General features: G+C 40.2%; 1 protein-coding gene across 2 annotated transcripts in view; it reads right to left on the bottom strand.

Moving 5' to 3' along the window:
• The window catches only part of ARHGEF26 (Rho guanine nucleotide exchange factor 26), a 133,018-nt gene that overhangs the window by 18,744 nt on the left and 93,832 nt on the right, over positions 1 to 20,442 (bottom strand). For both annotated transcript variants that reach the window (XM_058295178.1, XM_058295179.1), the window contains exons 9-10: positions 18,902 to 18,991; positions 16,520 to 16,674 (exon numbers count right to left, since the gene is read on the bottom strand). In XM_058295178.1, the coding sequence (XP_058151161.1) occupies positions 16,520 to 16,674; positions 18,902 to 18,991 (245 nt within the window). The remainder of the gene's footprint in view (positions 1 to 16,519; positions 16,675 to 18,901; positions 18,992 to 20,442) is intronic.

Here is a 20,442-nt window from a genome sequence, read left to right as displayed (position 1 = left end):
ATACTGCATGATATTCATTGTCCTAACTTGACATGGAGTGTTAATGTCTGCCAGCACCTAGCAGCTCTCTTATTCTAACACCGAAGGGTAATGATGCATTAAAATATGTGCTGGAGCCGGAGGAGGAGGGAGAATCTAGAGCCAGATTTACCATCCTATTGCCCTCCTCGGCTTACTCACCCATGTCCAATAATTGTAAAGCTGGGTTGGGAAAGAAACCGCTTTCCTAAGGGAAGTTGATTCTAATCAGACTTCCCTATGTTTGTCTCTACCATTTAACAAATATATGGTTTACACGGTCTCTGATACAATCTGGATCATGTAATTAGGAAGTTAAATTGCTCAGAAAAAAGGCAAATGGAAAAAACACCTTTCTTCACATGGAGAAGTTTGTATGTAGACTTCCTTTGATTGTCTTATATGTACTCCAAGTTTCCCAGCGGCTCATCAAGGCTGTCTGCTTTGTGCAAGCATCGACTCCTATCAAACGCAGAATCAAATCTATATATGTCTGCTGCTCTGGGGTGTAAACAAAAGGTCTTCCTGCTGAAACCCACTGAAGGCCCTAGTAATCTCTGTTGAGATTTTTTTCTTTTCTTTTTTTTAACAAAACAAAGAGCTATTAGTAGAGCACAGGGTATGAGGGTAAATACATATCTCGACTATTTTTTCCCTCTGGAAGGCATTCTTTGTCAAGCAGCTCAGACAGTGTGTGGTTTGACTGTATATAGTAAACTTAAGAATAATTCCAGAGAAAGGCACCATTCACATTGTGTATTATTTTTCTACCTGTGCCGTTCTCTAAGATTATTTTTATGCAGCTCTTTAAATTTCTGGCTCATAAATTTCTACAAAGGTTGGTATTTTTAATATTGCACATATATTTTTTACTTTTAGACCAGGAAGACATTTTTAAACTACCTACAATATGCATACACATTTAAAAAAAAATATTTATTTTATTTATTTATTTCACCCACCCCCCTCACTGTTTGAACTTGCTGTGTGCTGAGTCTTTAGCAGACACTGGGAACTGAACCCAGGAGTCCCATGTGGGAGGGAGGCGCCTAATCACTTGAGCCATCTCCATTCCCTGCTTTCTTGTGTCTCATTGCTTTTTCTTCTTGTGTCTCTTGTTGCATCAACTATCTTGCTCGTTTTCTTTAGGGGCACTGGGAACGTATGCTCCCTACTTAGCTGTATTTCTCATTATGTTTTCCTTCTTGTGTCTCTTGTTGCGTCTTCTTGTTGTACCATCTTGCCATGCCTGCCCATCATGCCAGCTCACTGTCTTCTTTTAGGAGGCACTGGGAACTGAACCACAGACCTTCCATATGTTAGGCGGGAGCTCAGTCGCCTGAGCCACATCTGCTTCCCATACAATTTTAAAACATCAAAACTATATAAATACATATGCAGTAGTACACATAAGAATGACAGACATCAACTTCAGCAGAGTGGTTACTCTGGGAAGGAGGATGAAGGAGCAATGAGGGTAGATGAACTTTAGTATATCCAAATTATTTTATGTCTTTTGTGTTAAAAAAAGGGGGAGGAGGTTGACACTAATATGGCAAAATTTTATTAGCTGTTAAATTTGGACAATAGTGTGTTAGTGTCTGATAATTTTCTGTAGGCTTGACATTTCTTACAAAAGTTAAATACAAATTTTAAAATAATGAATGCATACGTATGAAGACTATCATGATTCCAGGTGACTGTGGATGTCTAATGTTGTGGCTAAAGTGACAGCTGAGTAACAGAATGTCTTTTCTGCCCTAAATAAAAAAACTGACAAATCTGCAGATGATATCATTGACTGAATTTAAGAGTGAATTCAGTATGGTGGTTGGGTAAAAAATTAATAACTTTCCTATATATAGATGACAGCGAGGTAGAAAATATAATGGAAGAAGTCTGTTAGCCATAAACTCATTAAAGGCAGCGGACTTGGCCCAGTGGTTAGGGCGTCCGTCTACCACATGGGAGGTCCGTGGTTCAAACCCCAGGCCTCCTTGACCCGTGTGCAGCTGTCCCATGCGCACTGCTGATGTGCGCAAGGAGTGTCGTGCCACACAGGGGTGGCCCCCGCGTAGGGGAGCCTCAAGTGCAAGGAGCGCGCCCCGTAAGGACAGCTGCCCAGTGCGAAAAAAAGTGCAGCCTGCCCAGGAATGGTGCCGCACACACGGAGAGCTGACACAACAAGACGACACAACAGAGAGAAACAGATTCCTGTGCCACTGACAACAATAGAAGTGGACAAAGAAGACTCAGCAAATGGACACAGAGAACAGACAACTGGGGTGGAGGGGAAAGGGAGAGAAATAAATAAATAAATAAATAAATAAATAAATAAATAAATAAATCTTTTTTAAAAACTCATTAAAATATTTAGGATTAAATTTAACAAGCTTCTTTTACATGAAGACAACTTTAAAATACTTCAAAGAGAAATTATAAATAAGTCTAACTCTGTTATATTGGGGAGCACATATTCCCAAAGTAAGGCCCATTGAAAGAATGCTGCATTTCTGAGATTGTCTGCTCTTCCTATAGTGTCTAGATGTCTCTAGAGCCCTCAGAAGCCTTGTACTATGGTAGTCAATGAGATTCTGCTGAGAAGTACATAAGCATAACTTCTGGAATAATGTCCCAACTCACTTTGAAATCTCTTAGTCAAAAACTCATTTGTATTTAATATTTCGCCTTTTTGGTCAAGGTATTTTTCCAGATTCATTGCTAATTGGTGCTTGGTAATAATCAATCAGTGCCAGGGAGGCTCATCCCCAGGAGTCATGTCCCATGCTGGGGGAAAGGTAGTGCATTTATATATGCTGAATTTGGCTTAGAGAGAGGTCACATATGAGCAATAAGGAGGCTTTATAGGAGGTAACTTTTAGGCAATGTATAATACTAGGCTAAATTTCAGTTTCAAAAGAAAAGGTACATAAGTACAATCATCAATATTGAGGTTAAATAGACAAGAAGGTCCAAATTAATGGGTAGGAAATTTTAACATTATAAAGGCATCGATTCTTCCTAAACTAATATATAACTTTAACACAATCTCAGTGAAAATACCAATACCAATAGGACTTTTTTTTTTTTTTTTGAGAAGAGGGAGCAGGAAGATTTGAGCTGATTCTAAGACTTATATGGAAAAATAAACATGCAAGAGCAGCCAGAAAGATTGTGAAAAAGAATGAGAATAAACTAGTCCTAAGACATCAAAACATACTGCAAACCTGTAGTAATCCAAAGGCTGGGACCAGGGCATGAGTAGTTGTATGGATTAGCGAAATATAACAGTGGGTTCACAATTAGACAACAACACATCCAGGAACTGAGTACATGAGAGAAGTGGCATTTCATATCTGTGGGTGAATTATGGTGTTAGTCAATTCAGAGAAATATCTGGCCGAAAAAAAGAAAGAAAAAAAGAGGAGCCCAACCTCCCTCTTTAAGCCAGGATATTTCTTTGGTCCCAATGTCCCAAGCTCTTGGTAGGTAAGAGTCATGAAGAGGCAAGTGATATGACAGGTCCTTCCCATAGACACAGACCCATCAGAGCCTGCCTTGTGATTGGAGGGAGGTACTTTTAAACATAAAAATACCTTAGGGAGTATTCTCTTATTAGTAAACATCTTAGGTACTTAATAAAGATGTACAAGAATGGGACAAAAGCTAGTTAACTGAAATGAACTCAGAAGGGTGAAAGGAGAGTTGGTGACAAGAGAGGCAAGTGAAAGGGCTAGAGGGTAAAGGTCAGATTTCCTCTTCTGTGCCATGAAGAGTTGGGTCACATGCCACCTTGGTGATGTTCTGCCATTTGCCCATTTATAGTCAAACCTGACAGGCTGGAAAAACAATGAGTACTCCCAATTCTTCCTTTTATAGAAGAGTTAAACCAAATTTAACAGAAAAGATGCTATCAGCATTTACCCAAAACAAAACATAACATCTTTTGCATAGATCCCCAAGATGGTGGTTTTTTAATCTGTTCAGTATCTCCCATTCCACAGACTTTGTTTTAAACATTCACACAACTTCTCTGTCCTGAGATACCTTTACTTGAATCTCCTAGCTCCAAGACAAATTTCTCATGAGCTAGCAGCTGCCTGGGCTCTCCTCAGACCCCTACGCTTACACACCAATGAAATGGCCTCCAAAGGTTATCGTGGGCCAATACCCACCCAATCCAATACCCTGGATTTCACACTATTCTTCTGTTCTTCTCTAAAGAATTTGATGAAGTCGAACCCTTGTGACATCCTGAAACTCTGTCGTCTCTAGAGTCATCCATCCTTGGGGCCATTCCTCAAGGTCCTCTCCGAGACCATCTGGCTGTTCTCTTAGGGATATAGTAGTGCTGATTCACAGGCATTCATGTGGTTTTACGAGGTCAAAAGAGAGTCCTCCTACTTTTCTCCCAGATACAGATAAGAAGTGCTCCTCTGCAGATTTCAACTTGTTTTTCCTCTCCTGCTGAAAACATGATTTGTAAATCCTCATACTTTACCTTGTGCTTAAATAGAATAAAGATAATCTAGCTAAACATTTCAGGGATGGAAGACATTGGACCCTTACATTTATTTCAGGTTGTGATTGAAATATTTTTTCACCTGACTGAAGCGGATTTCACTTTTAAAGATTAGTTTAGAATTAAACAAACAAGTTTTTTTTTGAGTAATATACAATTTTAAAGTAATGAACCACAACACAGCTGGTACGAGTAGGGACTTGACTTGGAATATCTGGTAAGAATACCAACTCCAACACTGGTGCTTTGTGATCTTGAGCAAATTACTGGTCCTCTCTGTGCTTGTTTTCTTACCTATGAGATGGAGATTAGAACAATACAACCCATGTGGATTGCCATGAGGACTAAATGATATAATATTTTTTGATATGATTATGTATTAAGTTCTTACAATTAAGCCTGACTCACAATGTCAGTTATTATTTTTTTATTTTTCTGACAGAATATCATGTATTTAAATTGCCTGACATTTTCTTAAAAGCCTGGTAATTACAGCTGCTTTGTACATGGGAAGCAAGGGAACTAAAGCATCAGTATAGCTAAATACCTTTATCAAGAAATTCTTAATCTGGCCAATACTCTGATCAGTAAGAACAAGGCACAATATTTATCCAGAAACTGATTTCAGACAGCCTTACTTGTTCAGTTGCCCAAAATAATTCTGAAGACTAACAAACATGCCACACACTTCCCTATGTCATTGTCAAGAATAAAACAAATAGGGGAGATGAGGGTCATATTCGTTGCTAAGATAAGGATATGCTGCGATTCACTGTCACCAAAAAGAATGGCCAGTGGCCCACGAGACCAGAAAGCCCCGACCCTGTGATCACAGAGCACCAGCTGCCACGGCCCTGCACCTCTGTGGCTGCCCATGGGGTGCCCTGAACGCAGAGCCCCTGACAAAGAGGAGATGGGCAGGATCTGACAGGCTGTTGGTACCTAATTGAAGCTTTTTTCCTAGTATAACCAGGAAAGCTCTGAAAAGAAATGAGCAGCAAGCTCTTGAAGTTGACAGCAAGGTCACTCAAATTACTACAACAATCCCCAGGCTTCTACTGAAGGACAGGGAAAATTTACTTAATTCACTTTTCTCAAACACAGTGTTAAGGTGTCTCATAATTAGTTGTGAGAGATGTAAAGAAGACTGCTACTACGAAAGTTTACAAAAGATTCACACCAATTTAAAAAGAATAAAAACAGATGTGGCTCAAGCTGTTGGGTGTCTGCCTACCCACATGAAAGGTCCCGGGTTTGGTTACTGGGGTCTCCTAAAGAAGATGAGCAAGACAGCAAGCTGATACGATGGGCTGGCACAGCAAGCTGGTGCAACAAGATGATACAATGAGGAGACACAATGTGGAAAAACAGTGAGAGACACAACAAGCAGGGAGCGGAGGTGGCAAGTGATTGGGTGCCTCATTCCCACATGGAAGGTCCTGGGTTCAGTTCCCAGTGCCTCCTAAAAAAAGATAAGCAGACAGCGAGCACAAACAATGAAGTGAGGGGGAGAAATAATTTTTTTTTAAAAGGCAGATCAATGGTTCTCCGCCATTCACTTGCATCTGACATACTATCTTTTTAAATAATTTTTACATTTAGACTACATAAATGTTACATAGAATATATAGGGAATTCCCATTGCCCCACTCCCCACACATTTTTTAAGTCATGACAAGATATACAATGGCCTGTATCTGTCACTGCAACATCATTCAGGACAATTCCAATGTCCCGAACAAGACACCATATCACACCTACTTTTTTTTTTTAAAGATACTTAGGTTATATAAATGTTACATAAAAAATATAGAGGATTCCCATAAGCCCTGTTCTGCACACCATCCACATTTTCCCACATTAACAACATCCTTAATTAGTGTAGTACATTCATTGCAATTGATGTACACATTTTGGAGCATTGCCACTGAGCATGGATTAAAATTTACATTGTAGTTTACACTCTCTCCCACCCAGTTCTGTAGGTTATGGCAACATATATAATGGCCTGTGTCCATCATTGCAATGACATGCTATCTTGATGGGGAGAGAAATATATGGAGTTAAACATATCTAATCTCAAGTCACTCTTATTTCGGAGGCGATAATTCCAGGTCTGGCCCCAGAGTATGTCACAACCTCCAACACCTTGTAGCAAAGGCAAAAGGTTTCAAACCATGTTTTTAAACCAATAAAATAGTCTAGGAGCAGAGGACAATGATTCGTGGTAAAAGCAGTATTGCTAATAACAGTCGGCATGTATTTACCACTTACTATGGACTATTTACTGTGGTAAGTACTTTACACGCACTATCTCAAGCAATTTCATAAAAGCCCCATGAAGAAGATGACTTTATCATCCCCAGTTTGTAGATGAGAACACCGAGATCTGACAGACCAAGGGCAACCTACCCAAGATTGCACGGGCAGGCTTTGAGCACAGTTATAACTCCAGGTGTCAACGTCATGCCTCTCTATAGCCAGGTTTGTCAACTAATGAAAATGTCAATGCTCTTTACCAAAAAAACTAACTACTCATGACATCAGAGGAATCAAGGTTGTGTGGGGCAGCAAGAGACAAAGAAAAGGAGGAAAAAGGAAATGTGGCTCTTTTTTTTTTCCCATCCCATCTCATCATCTGAATTTAGAACCCAATGCCACAGCAGTAAGAAATAATCAAGGTTTATCCTCTAGGTATAAAAGAGTTTTGAATCAGTCTTAATGCCTTTCCTTAATAGCCTTAATTTCCAGATGAAGAAGTTTATACTGCAGAGGAAGGCGATAATGGCAGGCCAGCTTTCTAAAATGGGAAAGCGCATTCTGATAGCAAAACTCAAAATAGTATCAAACCAGGCCATGGCCCTTTCCAGGGAACATGCGCAGTTTTAAGCCACTGGGCATTCAAACTCTTTGGAGAAAATACAAATTTTTAACTTAAATCCCTGGATATATGCTAATGATTTGGTAATTCTCTATAAGAGAAAATCCTAGGACTTGTAACGTGTCCCAGAGCTCAAGCTATGCCAATATACACAATATTTAGGGCACTAGGAACTAGGAATCAGGAAAGCTACTGTATTAAATTTCTGCAGGAAGGAAATGTTATGAAAAGGAAACTGTCTTCCCCTATACTCTGATGGTAGATTAGCTACAGGCAGAGGAAAGCTTGCAAAGAATTTGGTAATAGTTCTAGTTTCCTCTTACAACTGGTAAAACTATGAAAAGACCCACTTAGCAAAACACTTGCTTTGGAAAAGCCCAGGTGTAGGCTTCTAGGTTACCCTAAGATGGGGGTGAGAGAAGTTGAAAATATCTTAGAAAAATGAAATTTGAAAGTTTTTCTCAACATGGATCTATACACCACGTACAAAAGAATTATTTGGGAACTGGTTAATATTTCTGATTCCAATGTCCCATGCAAGATATGCTGAATAAGAATCTTTTAGGTTGGAGACTAGACACCTGTATTCTTAAATGACAGTACATTAAAATTATAGAAGTAATCGTCTAGTATATGACTTTGCCAGAGAAGCCTATGTGAAAATAAAATTTGCCAGTGCAGGCAGTCGTCAGTTAATATCCATAAAGGAGTCAATCTATTCATGGATATCAATATAGAAAGAAATGATTAAATAGTAGATACTTAAAATTTAAGTTGCTTCTAACATAATCCATGTTAAAAGATGATATACAAGAAACAGGAAATGTGGAAAATAAATTCCGCATATATTTTCTCTCTAAATTTTTTTTTTTTAATTCACAAAAATTTTCTAAACTTATTTATTCACAATTTTCCCAATTTCCTAAGAATGAGGAGTGTTTTCCCTTACAGGAACCTTCAAGACAGATAAGATAATATGTAAGTCATTTGACCTAAGTAGAAAGTAATTAACCTCTCAAACTCCTTGCAGTGGGTTGAAGCGTTATTCCAGAAAGGTGTGCTCAAGTCCTAACCCCTGGTACCTGTGACTTGACCTTAGGAAACAGGTTCTTTGCTGAAGTAATTAAGTTACTGTGACTAAAGTCTTGATATGAGATCATTCTAGATTTAGTGTGGGCCCTAAATCCAATGACTGGCGAACCTATAAGAGAAAAGAGAGAGGGTTTGGAGACACAAAGACACATGGGGAAGGAGGCCACCTGAGGATGGAGGCAGAGACTGGAGCTGAGCAGCTACAAGAGAAAGATACCAAGGGTTGTCGGCAGCCACCAGAAGCTAGAGATAAGGAAGTGAGTCCCCCCTCAGAGCCTCAGAAGGGACCAGTCTTGCCAACAGCTTGATTTCAGACTTTTGGCTTCCAGAACTGCCAGGGAATAAAGTTCTGTTGCTTTATGTCCCAAACAACACAGAAAGTAATGAACATAGAGAAATTGTTAAGAGAGCAATTCTCTCTGCTGAGAGACTTTGAAGAAGGATACTTTCTCTCTGTTGCCTCAGTTTCCTCATCAGTAAAATGGACATAATACTAGTATGTGGCTCATTGATAAGTCAGTGGTATGTTGCATAGGAAGTCTGAGCGCAGTAAATGAATGCCACGCTGTACATGGATAAAACAGGCTCTGACCATCGTAATTACATCATACATCATAATTACAGCAGGCATCATAAGGAATGTCCGAAAACATCATGGCCAGAGAGGACCAAGGAGAAGAATGAAAGAAACGAAAGGTTTTCTTTCTTTCCCCTGTCGGTAACTAGACCAGATTAGACTTCAGCATTCTTTTGGTATGTGCGTGTGAGCCCTAAGTGTGCTGAAGGGCACATATGAGCTGATGGGTGCAAACGGGCGACAACCAAAGAGATGCTCCCGGGAACTGGATGATTATCACCAGCCAGAGGAAGTGGGTTCTGTAACTCCGTCACCTCAGTCTCCTCTGAAGGTAATAACAGCACCCTTTTCACCCCAGAGGGAAGCTGTTAACCAGTACATCTAAAGAGCACTTCCTGTTGACCAAAGGGCTGATCCTGAGCAGGAATGCCTGTGGAAACGGGTTTCCTGGAGTGCTGGCACGAGTCCTCCAGCTGTCCTCCTGCCCTGCCTCCTTGGCCACCAGGCCCAGTGGCCAGCCCCCGGGAATGGGTCAGGACCAGCCCAAAACAGCCATGGCTCTCCTGTTCCCCTATTTCCAGCCTCCCTTTCGACTAGCGATCTTGTGACCTAAGACTGACTCATGAAATACAAGAAGTCTTCTGGGCACTGAGAACGGTTTTCCTCTGCTCATAAAAAAGCAAAGCCATTTGAGGAAAAGCCCTTTTGGGTGGCCACTGTTTCTTACCTGTGACCCCCTCTACGACCTTTGAATAAAATCATACCTAGCACTTCAGAGGCATCTATAGTCATGAAGCTATATGCCAGATTGGCAACAAGCGAACAGAGAGAACAGTACAGAACGGAAAGAGGCTGGGATCCTGATCTGAACCTCGACTGCCCACTCCAGCCCTCATGTGTGTGAGAGAAGTAAGTACCTTTATTGCATGAGTCACTGCAAGTAATGTTTGCAGTGTTCGGGAATTCTCACTAGAAGCCAAAAACTTTCCAAAATGATCTAATAGGGAATCTCACAAAGAAGAATGGATAGAGCACGTAGAACATGTTAAGAGTTTCCCAAATACACTTGATCTTTTTTTAAAAAAATAATTTAATGTTTTTATTACTTACGTTTTTTCCCAAGTATACTGTTATTTGAAGCCCCAAACTTAGTTGTTGTAATAGCACAAAACAAAGACAACCAAAAAACCAACCAACCAACAAACCAAATCAAACAAAAAACATTCTACTGTAGCGCACAATTTTGAAAATATTGTCGTAAATGTTTTTCACATTGAGTTATGTGACATTACGATTAAGCAAATGGGTCGAACTCCAGAGGATGGGAGAAGCCACATAATTTAGGTCTAGATTTGTTTCTGTCCCACCCTGAGATGGCGCCCTTGTCTGCCTGCTTGTCTGTTTTGCTATGTCTATTTGCTGTGTTTGCTCATTGTCTCTGCTCTTTGTGTTTTCTCCTCATCTCTGCTTTTTGTCCACTCATTGTCCATTTGTCTTCTTGTAGGAGCCACCAGGAACCAAACCTGGGACCTCCTATGTGAGAGGTGGGTGCCCAACCACTTGTGCCACATCCATTCTCTGCTCGTTGTGCCAGCTCATTGCATCAGCTCACTGCGTGCCTTCTTTAGGAGGCACCAGGAACCAAACCCAGGACCTCCCATGTGGGAGGCCAGCACCCAACTGCTTGAGCCACATCCTCTCCCCTAGATTTGTTTTAGTCAAAATTAAGAAATTAAAAATGTATATGGGAGTGGACATAGAGCATAAACAACAAGCAGATACTGAGCAAAAACAATGAGCAGACAACAAGTGAAAAAACAACAACAAGCAGACAAGCAAGACAATGAGCAAACAATGAGTAGACAGCAAACAAAAACAAAAAACAAGCAGGAAGTGATGTGGCTCAAGCAGTTGGGCGCCCACCTCCAAGAGGGGAGGTCCTGGATTCAGCTGCCAGTGCCTCCTAAAAAAAGAAGAAAAAACAAGCAGACAACAAGCAAACAACAAGCAAAAAAAAAAAAAAAAGCAACAATAAGCAAAAGCAAACAGATGAGGGTGCCATCTGAGGTGGAGGGAAATGTATGTATGTGGGCACAGAATATAAAAATCATGTATCTTTCAAAAATGAAAGAGAAATCAAGGAAACTTTAGCTTGGGGATGGGGTTGGGGGTAAGCCTGCCCCCTTAGTAATGCGTTCATTTAAGTCCTTTATAATTAACCATCCGGACAATTGGTCCCCCATTCAACAAATATCTTTTTAAGTCATCATTATGGACTAGGCACCAGCATATGCACTGAGGACAAAGGTAAACAAGGCAGACCTGGACACATAAATTAACATCAAATGTTGGACAGGAGAGGCTTTATGAGACCACAGAGCAGGAGAAAGAAATCTCATCTAGAGGGCTGGATAAGAACACACAGCCGATGTGCCAGTTCACTAAGCCCTACAGGATGCAAAGGGCTTTGCCTAGACCAGGTTTAGGGAAGGGGTGGGGTTAGAGGAGAGGAAGTGTGTTCCAGGCTGGAAAGGGGACTGGAGGAACTGCCAAAGGAGCAGATGGTGTTCAGTGAGGTTCAAGTGCAGAGTAAGACCTTAGAAGTGTTTTTTACAAGGGAGGGAGGAATTTGAGTTGATTTGTTTTTTGAAAAGGAACATTGGCTGTGGAATGAAGGCGGTAAGGTGTGAATCCATCCACCCTTTGGGCCTGTACCTGTTAGGGATATCTTCCAGGCAGAGCTCAAGGTCGCTGGCCCCCAGTGGTGGTGTGTGAGTGGAGCGAGGACTGGTGAAGGACTCAGGCAGGAGCCCGGAATAGGGAGAACCCGGAGCAACTGTGGATGGAAGTATCCTTTCCTGAGATGAGAGCACCCTGTGGCGAAGGAACAGGTTTGAAGGAAAAGGTGTGGACATGGAGGTAACGTGTGAGATACCAAAGGGAGGTGTTCAAGTGACACGACACTGCTGACATTTAGAAATCTGTGAAAAATGGCATGAATGTTAAAAATGTGAGTTCCAGAACTAGCTTAAACTTCACAGCACATCTCTTAATTATATATGTAAATGAGGTAATGGTGATGGGCTCAGGGAGGGAAACTTTGTGTTTAGCTTCAGAAGAAAATGAGTGGGAAGACCTAATCCAGATATAAGAGATATTCTAAATGAGGATAAAAAGACAACTCTGGAAAGCAGATGCAGCTCAAGTGATTGAGCTCCCACCTACCACAAGGGAGGTTCTGGGTTCAGTTTCTGGTGCCACCTGGAGAAGACAAGTAAGATAGTGAGCTGGTGCAATGTGGCGAGCTGATGCAACAAGAAGACACAAAGAGGGCGGCGGACTTGGCCCAGTGATTAGGGCGTCTGTCTACTACATGGGAGGTCCATGGTTCAAACCCTGGGCCTCCTTGACCCGTGTGGAGCTGGCCCGTGTGCAGTGCTGATGCGCACAAGGAGTGCTGTGCCACACAGGGGTGACCCCACGTAGGGGAGCCCCATCCCGCGTAGGGGAGCCCCATGCACAAGGAGTGCGCCCTGTAAGGAGAGCCGCCCAGCGCAAAAGAAAGTGCAGCCTGCCCAGGAATTGTGCCACACACATGGAGAGCTGACACAACAAGATGACGCAACAAAAAGAAACACAGATCCCTGTGCTGCTGACAACAACAGATGTGTACAAAGAAGACGCAGCAAATAAACACAGAGAACAGACAACTGGCGAGGGGGGGGGGGTAGAAATAAATAAATAAATAAATCTTTGGGGAAAAAAAGAAGACACAAAGAGGAAAGACAATAAGAGACATAACAAGGCAGGGAGCTGAGATGGCTCAAGCAACTGAGCACGTCTCTCTCATATGGGAGGTCCCAGGTTTGGTTCCTGGTGCCTCCTAAAGAGAAGATGAGCAGACAGCAAATGGATACAGAGAGCAGGCAGTGACTGCAAACAATGAGCGGGGAGGAAAACACATTTTTTTTAATCTTTTTTTTTTTTTAAAAAGGACAGTTCTGAATGAGGATAAAAGACAGTTGTCAGTGAATCTTTGGATTTACTTTTTTTCATTTCAAAAATGGGTATAATGTATTTAATCCATGAGATTAATGAGATCATATATGTGGGTGTAGTATGTAATGGTTAAGTAATTATAAGAGATTATTAGGTACAAATAGGATATGATAAGTTATCAGTTATTAATATATGAGTATAACATAATGATTTCTTAATTATATGTTACAATATTACTGTTACTGCTGTGTCAGGTCTGATAGATTGCACACATTTGCTACTCTGAAGGCAAAGCTGGTTTACAGTAAGCCGTCACTCAAGCACAATAGTTCTTAACTGGGAGTTGATTTTGTCCCTCCCACGGGACATGTGGCAATGTCTTGAGACTTTCTGGTCGCCACAACTGGGGGAGGGGGCATGCTGCTGGCCACTAGAGGGTAGAAGCCGGGGATGCTGCTAAACATGCTACAACACACAGGACAGCGTCCCACGAGAATTACTTGGTCCAGGACGTTAGTGGTGCCAGGGCTGAGAACCCTGCTCTAGCAGACCCAGGCACCCTACAGTCAAAGCTTCACCTACCATGGAATCCACTTTCTCATCCACAGTCAGCAAACGGAACACATGTCCTTTTGACATTTGGTAAAACAGGCTTTTAACACAGTGACTCACAAGCAGCTCTGAGCTCCCGAAGACTTTTTCCCAAAAAAGCTAGAATTCCTGTTCTAGAAGACAGCCCCGTGGTCACCAGCTAAGCCTAGCTCTGCAAGCGCGAGCAGTTGCACACACACAGCAAAGTGAAGCAGTCACACCCCCACAGTCTTTGGAACAAGCTCAGTGTAAACCATCGGCTAGTCTGGATCAGAGGAGGAGTTCCTATCCCAGTAGCGGGAAGCCTCCCTGGGGTTGAAAACCACTGGAGACCCACCAGCTAAGCTCCTTGACTGAATCCTGGTGTGACAAGGAGGCAGTGGGTGGCTGGATCAGTCCTAAAGGGCAGGCAGAGGTCATTACCTTTATCTGCACCTCGCAGCTGAGCTGAAATCCTTACCTCGCTCAAAGCCCTTGTTCTCCTTCCCTGCTGCCTCTGGCATGCAAAGCATTTGCAGTTGCCTCCTTAAAGCTAACAAGTAAATAGGGCTGTGCATACTGTACATTTTTAAACCAAGTCTTGTTTATCAAGTCTCTGTAGTCTGCTTATCACCCTTACCACATATTCAGGTCTTAAACTTGGGTCTCCAATGCTATTCCCTGAATTAAGAATACCCAATATTGGACAAGACATGTGGTAAGAATGAGTAAATGCATTTGGGTTAAGGCAAAGTTTGATACTTAAGGTTGCCCTCTCAACTGCAGCTGTCTATCTTGCTCTTTCTTTTGTTAGTAATACAAATTCAAACATATCTGAGCAAATAAACTTGGGGTGGTTATGAGTGCAACATCAAATATAAAGGCAGCACCTCCCTTGGAGGGAAAAGTCCATTGCCAAGGAGAATAGCATATACCTTAATTCTAACTTTCAGAAGTCTGTAATTACTGGGTGCTTCTGTGCAAGTTCAAGAATAAGAGTTGTACTGATTTAAATACCCTTAATGTTTGTATCAAAGTCATTGAGACATCATAATCAAAGCTAGAGTTAAAGTTTAAAATTAGCTTGGTACTGTCAATGTACATTTTATCACTAAAATAAAAAGTTTGGTCAATGCTTTTGGTCCATGGAGACAGAAGAAATATTTCAACAGCTGGAAGATGTTAAAAGTCAAGAGTTCTGGCACTTGTAGAGACATATATAATTACTGTCCCCTAAAAACAAAACATCTCCAAGAAAGCCAAGGAAACATGCTATCTCATAGGAAACCAACAAAACATAAAAACACAAAAGCTGTAATTCCTCTCCAATCTTAATTCATAAAATTTACTTAGATATCAGAACTATTTAAACTGTCCCAGATAATCAAGAAATCATGTCTCCTTACAGATAGAGAAACACCATTTTCCTAAGTATGAAAAATAATCACAGCATCATTATAAATTTATCATAGTCATATTTACAGGATGGCTTTTTATGGTAGATCACATGAAATTTTCATTTCAGCTAAACAGCCAAACAGCTGAAATAATTACATAACATGGGTTGATTAAAAGAAGCAAAAAAAAAAAAAGCTCAACCTTTGTTTCTATTTAGTTCAAATTTCCAAACTAAAAACTCAGCAAGTCAGAATTATCATTTCATGATAAATTTGGACTTTTATTTTGTATCGTCTTAGACGTCTGTTTCCATATTCTCTTCCTCTTGCCTACACTGTACCCTATGAACTATCCCTGCTCCTGTCACATGCCATCCATTCAGCCCACCATCATTTCCTTCATATGCAGGTATAACACACCACCGATTTATGTTTTTACTCTAAGTTCATGTTCTAGGAAAGATGGAATATTTATATAGGACCAACAGGAAAATGTTTTACAATCCTACACATATTGGCTACAATTAATAAAGAATGTTCCACAGAGAAAGGCAGAGCTGAGGTGTTTGTGTGCATGGTTTGAGAGCGGGGACAGTTGGTCAGAACAAATAATGTGAAGAAAAGGTTTCTACAGTATTCCACCTGGACAATTCCCTAGAGTTGACCATGAAAATAGAACCAGGAGCCTGAAACAGGAACAAACACTCTGCGAACCAAGTGATTTTATTCCCTTCAAAAGGAGTATGGCTAAAACGTTCTCCTCATAGGGTACTTTCTAGACTAATAATCATGAAGAGCAATGAATTTAAATTAAGATATAGGGAGCCCTGGAGTGTCCCCCACCCCAGCCTATCCTTAACTGGAACAATTTTTAATTTATTTTTTACAAAGGTTCTGTGGAAGATGCAAGTTTAAAAACGCTGATTGGGAATAATATGAAACTTGCCACTGCAGGGATGTTGCGAGAACTGAATGATTCTAGTAATGTAAGAACTTATATCACTGATGTGGAGGCAGTGGCCACTGGAGGTTCTGAGGGGAGAGAGAGGGAAAAACAGGTGCAACATGGGGACATTTTCAAGATTTGGGAATTGTCCTGAATGACACTGCAATGACAGATACGGGCCGTTATCTCTCTTGTGTAGGAAAGAGTGTAAACTACAATGTAATCTACAATCCATGCTTAGTGGCAATGCTCCAAAATGTGTTCATCAACTGTAATGAATGTACCACACTAATGAAGATGTTGTTAATGTTGGAAAATGTGGGAGGGGCTGGGAGCAGGGCATATGGGAATCCCCTATGTTTTTCATGTAACATTTATGTAATCTAAGTATCCCTTTAAAAAATAATAATAAAATTTTTTTTTTTAAATATGCCTAATAACTTAAGCTTAAATGGCATCTGAATTGTGGAATTTTAAAATTGGGATGTATAACCAGGAACATAAGAAAAATGCTTACCTCTTCTTCTTGGTGATAATGAGAACATCATTAAAGAGAAAGAAGTAGACTTGCTGTTTGGACGTCCTTTTTGAGAAAAGCACAGTGTCTTCGACGTAGGCAGTCAATTCACCTCTTTTTACCAACCACCGTGAAGAGGAGACTAAAGGAAAGGGCTACAGGAAAAGACAAAGACTCAACACCCAAGGCCAAATTATAGTACTTTTAAGACTATCAAAAGCAAAATATAAAACTTACATGCAGACAGATGATATATATTAGGTATGGTATGCAGCATTAATTTACAGGTCTATAATAGTGAAATATAATTAGAGAAATAACAGTGCATTCTCCAAGAGAAAATGAATAACAATTTTCCAATATGAAAACTATGAATTTTTCAAAGTGACAACTAAAACTCAATAAGAAAATGTGATTGGATCAACCAAAAAAGATAACCCTTCCATTAACTCGTAACTGAAAAATAAGATTGCCACTGAAGCATTTAAAATTGAAAAGCCGAGTAATGAAATCTCTCAGTGTCAACTAAGGCTATTTTCAGTATTTCAAATCAGTACCTAAACGTATGGAAAAACATAGATAACTACAGATGATGAGACAAATACAAAAGTCTATTCACTGTATGAACTAAAAAGATTTTATTCAAGAGAAAAAATCTCTCACAAACTTTTTAAAATTCAGGGTATCTACTTAACCATACTCTTCAGAGCATCTGTCCTTAAGTTTATGGTAGTTTTCCTCATGGAGTTTCATCCTTAAAGCAGCATGCTACTTTTGGGATGTGAAAATAAAGTACTTTCAAATTAATCCATCATAATTTGATAGAAAAGGCTGGATTCAGGGAATTACATACTATTTTTTTTCTTTATTCATTAGTCTTGTATAAGCCAATTGGAACACGCTCAAAACCACAGAATAATTTTTACCCTTGAGAGCTCCCTCTCTTGCTCTTTTCTTTTTATAAAATACCAGGAATGCTTAACTGCCAAATATCTGCTTTAAAAAACTATATCCACACAATAAGCACAAGTTCCCGGAAACACTCATACTAAGGGTAGCAGTGTAGTATAACCACATGTCATTCTTTTCAGGGAATAAAGATTAAAAAGTAACTTGCCTTTGCAATTTTGATAGTTATTGCAAATTGCCCACCACTGGAGTTGTAACAATCTATATAATATAAGAAAGTGATATATAAACATATTACAGTGCCTCTCCCTACAATTTCACCAATAAAAATGTGTTATCAAACTTTTGGTTTATTATGAATCTAAGAGGTAAAATTTATCCTACTTCAATTAGCAATTTTCTTCTGAGTAAAGTGAGACATCTTTTCAAATGTTTGAGTCATTTGTTGTTTATTTTGGTTGGTGTTTTTCCTAGTTTGCAGTTTTCTAATGGGTTTTTATCTTTTTCTTATCACTTTGCTTTTATATATTGGCGATGCCTGGACCCCAGTCCTGATTCCACCACCAACTAGCCAAGTGACCTTGCTGACAGTAAAATATTTTCTGGGTTTTGATTTCTGCATTTATAAAATAAATGAGTGTAACTGTACTGTTATCAGTAACGCAAAGCACAGGAGATGGCAGAGCATATGTTCTTTACAGAATAGTGAAATACTGACCAAAAGAATTCCATTGCATGAATTAGGAACAATTTTACCAGAGGAAAAATATGGCCAGTCATTTTATATTGATTAATTAAATGTGCATGCTATAAAATGAAATAGAATCACCATGTCGTGCACCCACATTCATTAAGACACAGCTCTAAGTCAGCAAAGGACTGGCCATGGCCTCCTTTGGTCGATAATTGTCCTTTTCTTCTTATGGTTCAACCCGTCAACTGCTAATGAGCAGTAACAGACAAGCAGTAACAGCAGCACATATTAAAGAACTATGAGAAAAAGTCAAACTTGAAAAGAACTATTCATTAAAAATCTTTTGCAGACTTGAAAAGGAGTACCTGATTTTGATTTAGAAAACCCTGGACCAGCTCATGCAATAATGCTATTTTGCAAGATGCTTTGCGAAGTACTGAAGACATTTCTAAAAGGTTCCGTTCAATTATAAAAGTTTGAAATTCTATTATTTTAACTACTCTTTGTCCCAAGTTTACATTTTCCTGGGGGGAAAAAATGTGCCCATAGATAACACCTAACTTCTCTATTCCTGGAGAAAGGTCACTCTCACCAGTTTAAGTAAGAATAGGATTGCCAGAAGCATCTGCTACTGAGGGGTTCAGTTTCCCTCTTATCAGTTTATGGCCCTTCTTTGAAAAGCAAATGCCTATCCACATCTGTTGGCCTCAACCACCTCCACCATTTACAAGTGCTTAAGCCAGAACAAGTAATAAATCCCTTAGACATGCCTTAAATACCTTAATTTTAAATTCCAGCTGGGAGTTAATTGTGTACATCATCTCAGTCCTTTCCATCTTCCGGGCTCCTTCATTGCACAGCCGAACCAACTGGGAACACAGAATAATGAGGTCAAGAACAGAAACCTTACAAATCTCCCCCAGGAAAATTTAGCACCAGGAAAGTCTGAACACTCATTTCTAACAGTTAAAGAACTAGCAGTTTTACACAGGAAAGACATTGTAGCCAGTTAGAAGTGGTGTAATTAGAGATGTGAAGACCGAAAAAAATGCATTAAAAATTTTCAGGGACACGAATCCTCTGTGCCCTCTCATTGCACAGTCTTCCTACACACTTACACACACACACACCAGATCTCTAGCTGTTGTGCTCCTTTCCTCTACCTCTCCTCCTCTTCTTTACCCATGGGAACCTCATCCAACCTCAGTGGGAGCTGCACACCTCTCCTCACTTTCAAATCAGAAAAGCTGGAGGCAGGCTGCCAACTTCAAAAGCAAATTCTAAGTGAAGTGCTAGGTGCAGAGCAGGTGCCAGTAAAGGTGAAAGGAGGGGTGAAGGGCTGTGGGGTGTTAAAGAAGTTAGGGGCGGGGAGGGATGAGGTTGGTGCTGGTAGAGGAAAGCCTTCAGGTGGAACCTGATGGTCACTGAGTCTTCAAGGATGGCTAATCTAAGGGAAATTTCATTTAATTGGAACTTCTGAAAATTAAATGCATTCACAGTCCTTTGATAATTACCTAATATATACATAGTTCACTAGTCTAAATCAAAACAAACATTGTATTTGTAATTGCTTATTAACTGGAAAATGTCCATTGGCCAAAAAGGCTAATGAGATTGTTCAAAATAAAAGCTGGAAGTTCTAAGTAGATTTTTCTCTTAATTTTTTATTTGTTTAAAACATATTTTGATTACATAAATGTTGCATAAAAAATATAGGGGATTCCCTTATGCTCTGCTCCCCACACCACATGCATTTACCCCCATTAACAACATCCTTCATTAGTGTAGTACATTTATTGCAATTGATGAATACATTTTAGAGCATTGCCAATAAACATGGACTATAGCTTACAATGTAGATTACATTCTCTCCCACACCATTCTGTAGGTTATGGCATCTGTCGTTGCAATGTCATTCAGGACAATTCCCAAGTCCCGAAAATGACCCCATATTACACTTGTTTTCCCTCTCCCTGACCCCAGAACCTCCACTGACCATTGCCTCCACATCAATGACACAAGTTCTTCTGCTACTAGAATCACAACCAATCTAGAGAAGATTACTGGTAAGTTCACTCCAGTCCACAGTCCATTCCAGAATCCTGAGGACTCTTGGAGGATGAAGCCCCCTCCACCTCTAATTGAGAGGGGGCTTCAGTCCCATACGGTGAATGGATGGGACTCTCTTGCTTGCAAATGTAGGCTCTCTCAGTTACTTGGTATGGTGGTTGTACCTCATCACCTCCTTGTTAATTGTCCTGGGTGAGTGCAATGAACTGGAGAGTAGGTGTTACATATCCGTTGAGGCTCAGGGCCCAGC

This window comes from Dasypus novemcinctus, chromosome 4 (genome assembly GCF_030445035.2).
Source record: "Dasypus novemcinctus isolate mDasNov1 chromosome 4, mDasNov1.1.hap2, whole genome shotgun sequence".
In the NCBI taxonomy this organism is placed as follows: domain Eukaryota; kingdom Metazoa; phylum Chordata; class Mammalia; order Cingulata; family Dasypodidae; genus Dasypus; species Dasypus novemcinctus.
Note: the sequence above shows the minus strand (reverse complement) of the source record. Positions and strands in the feature narration are given on the sequence as shown.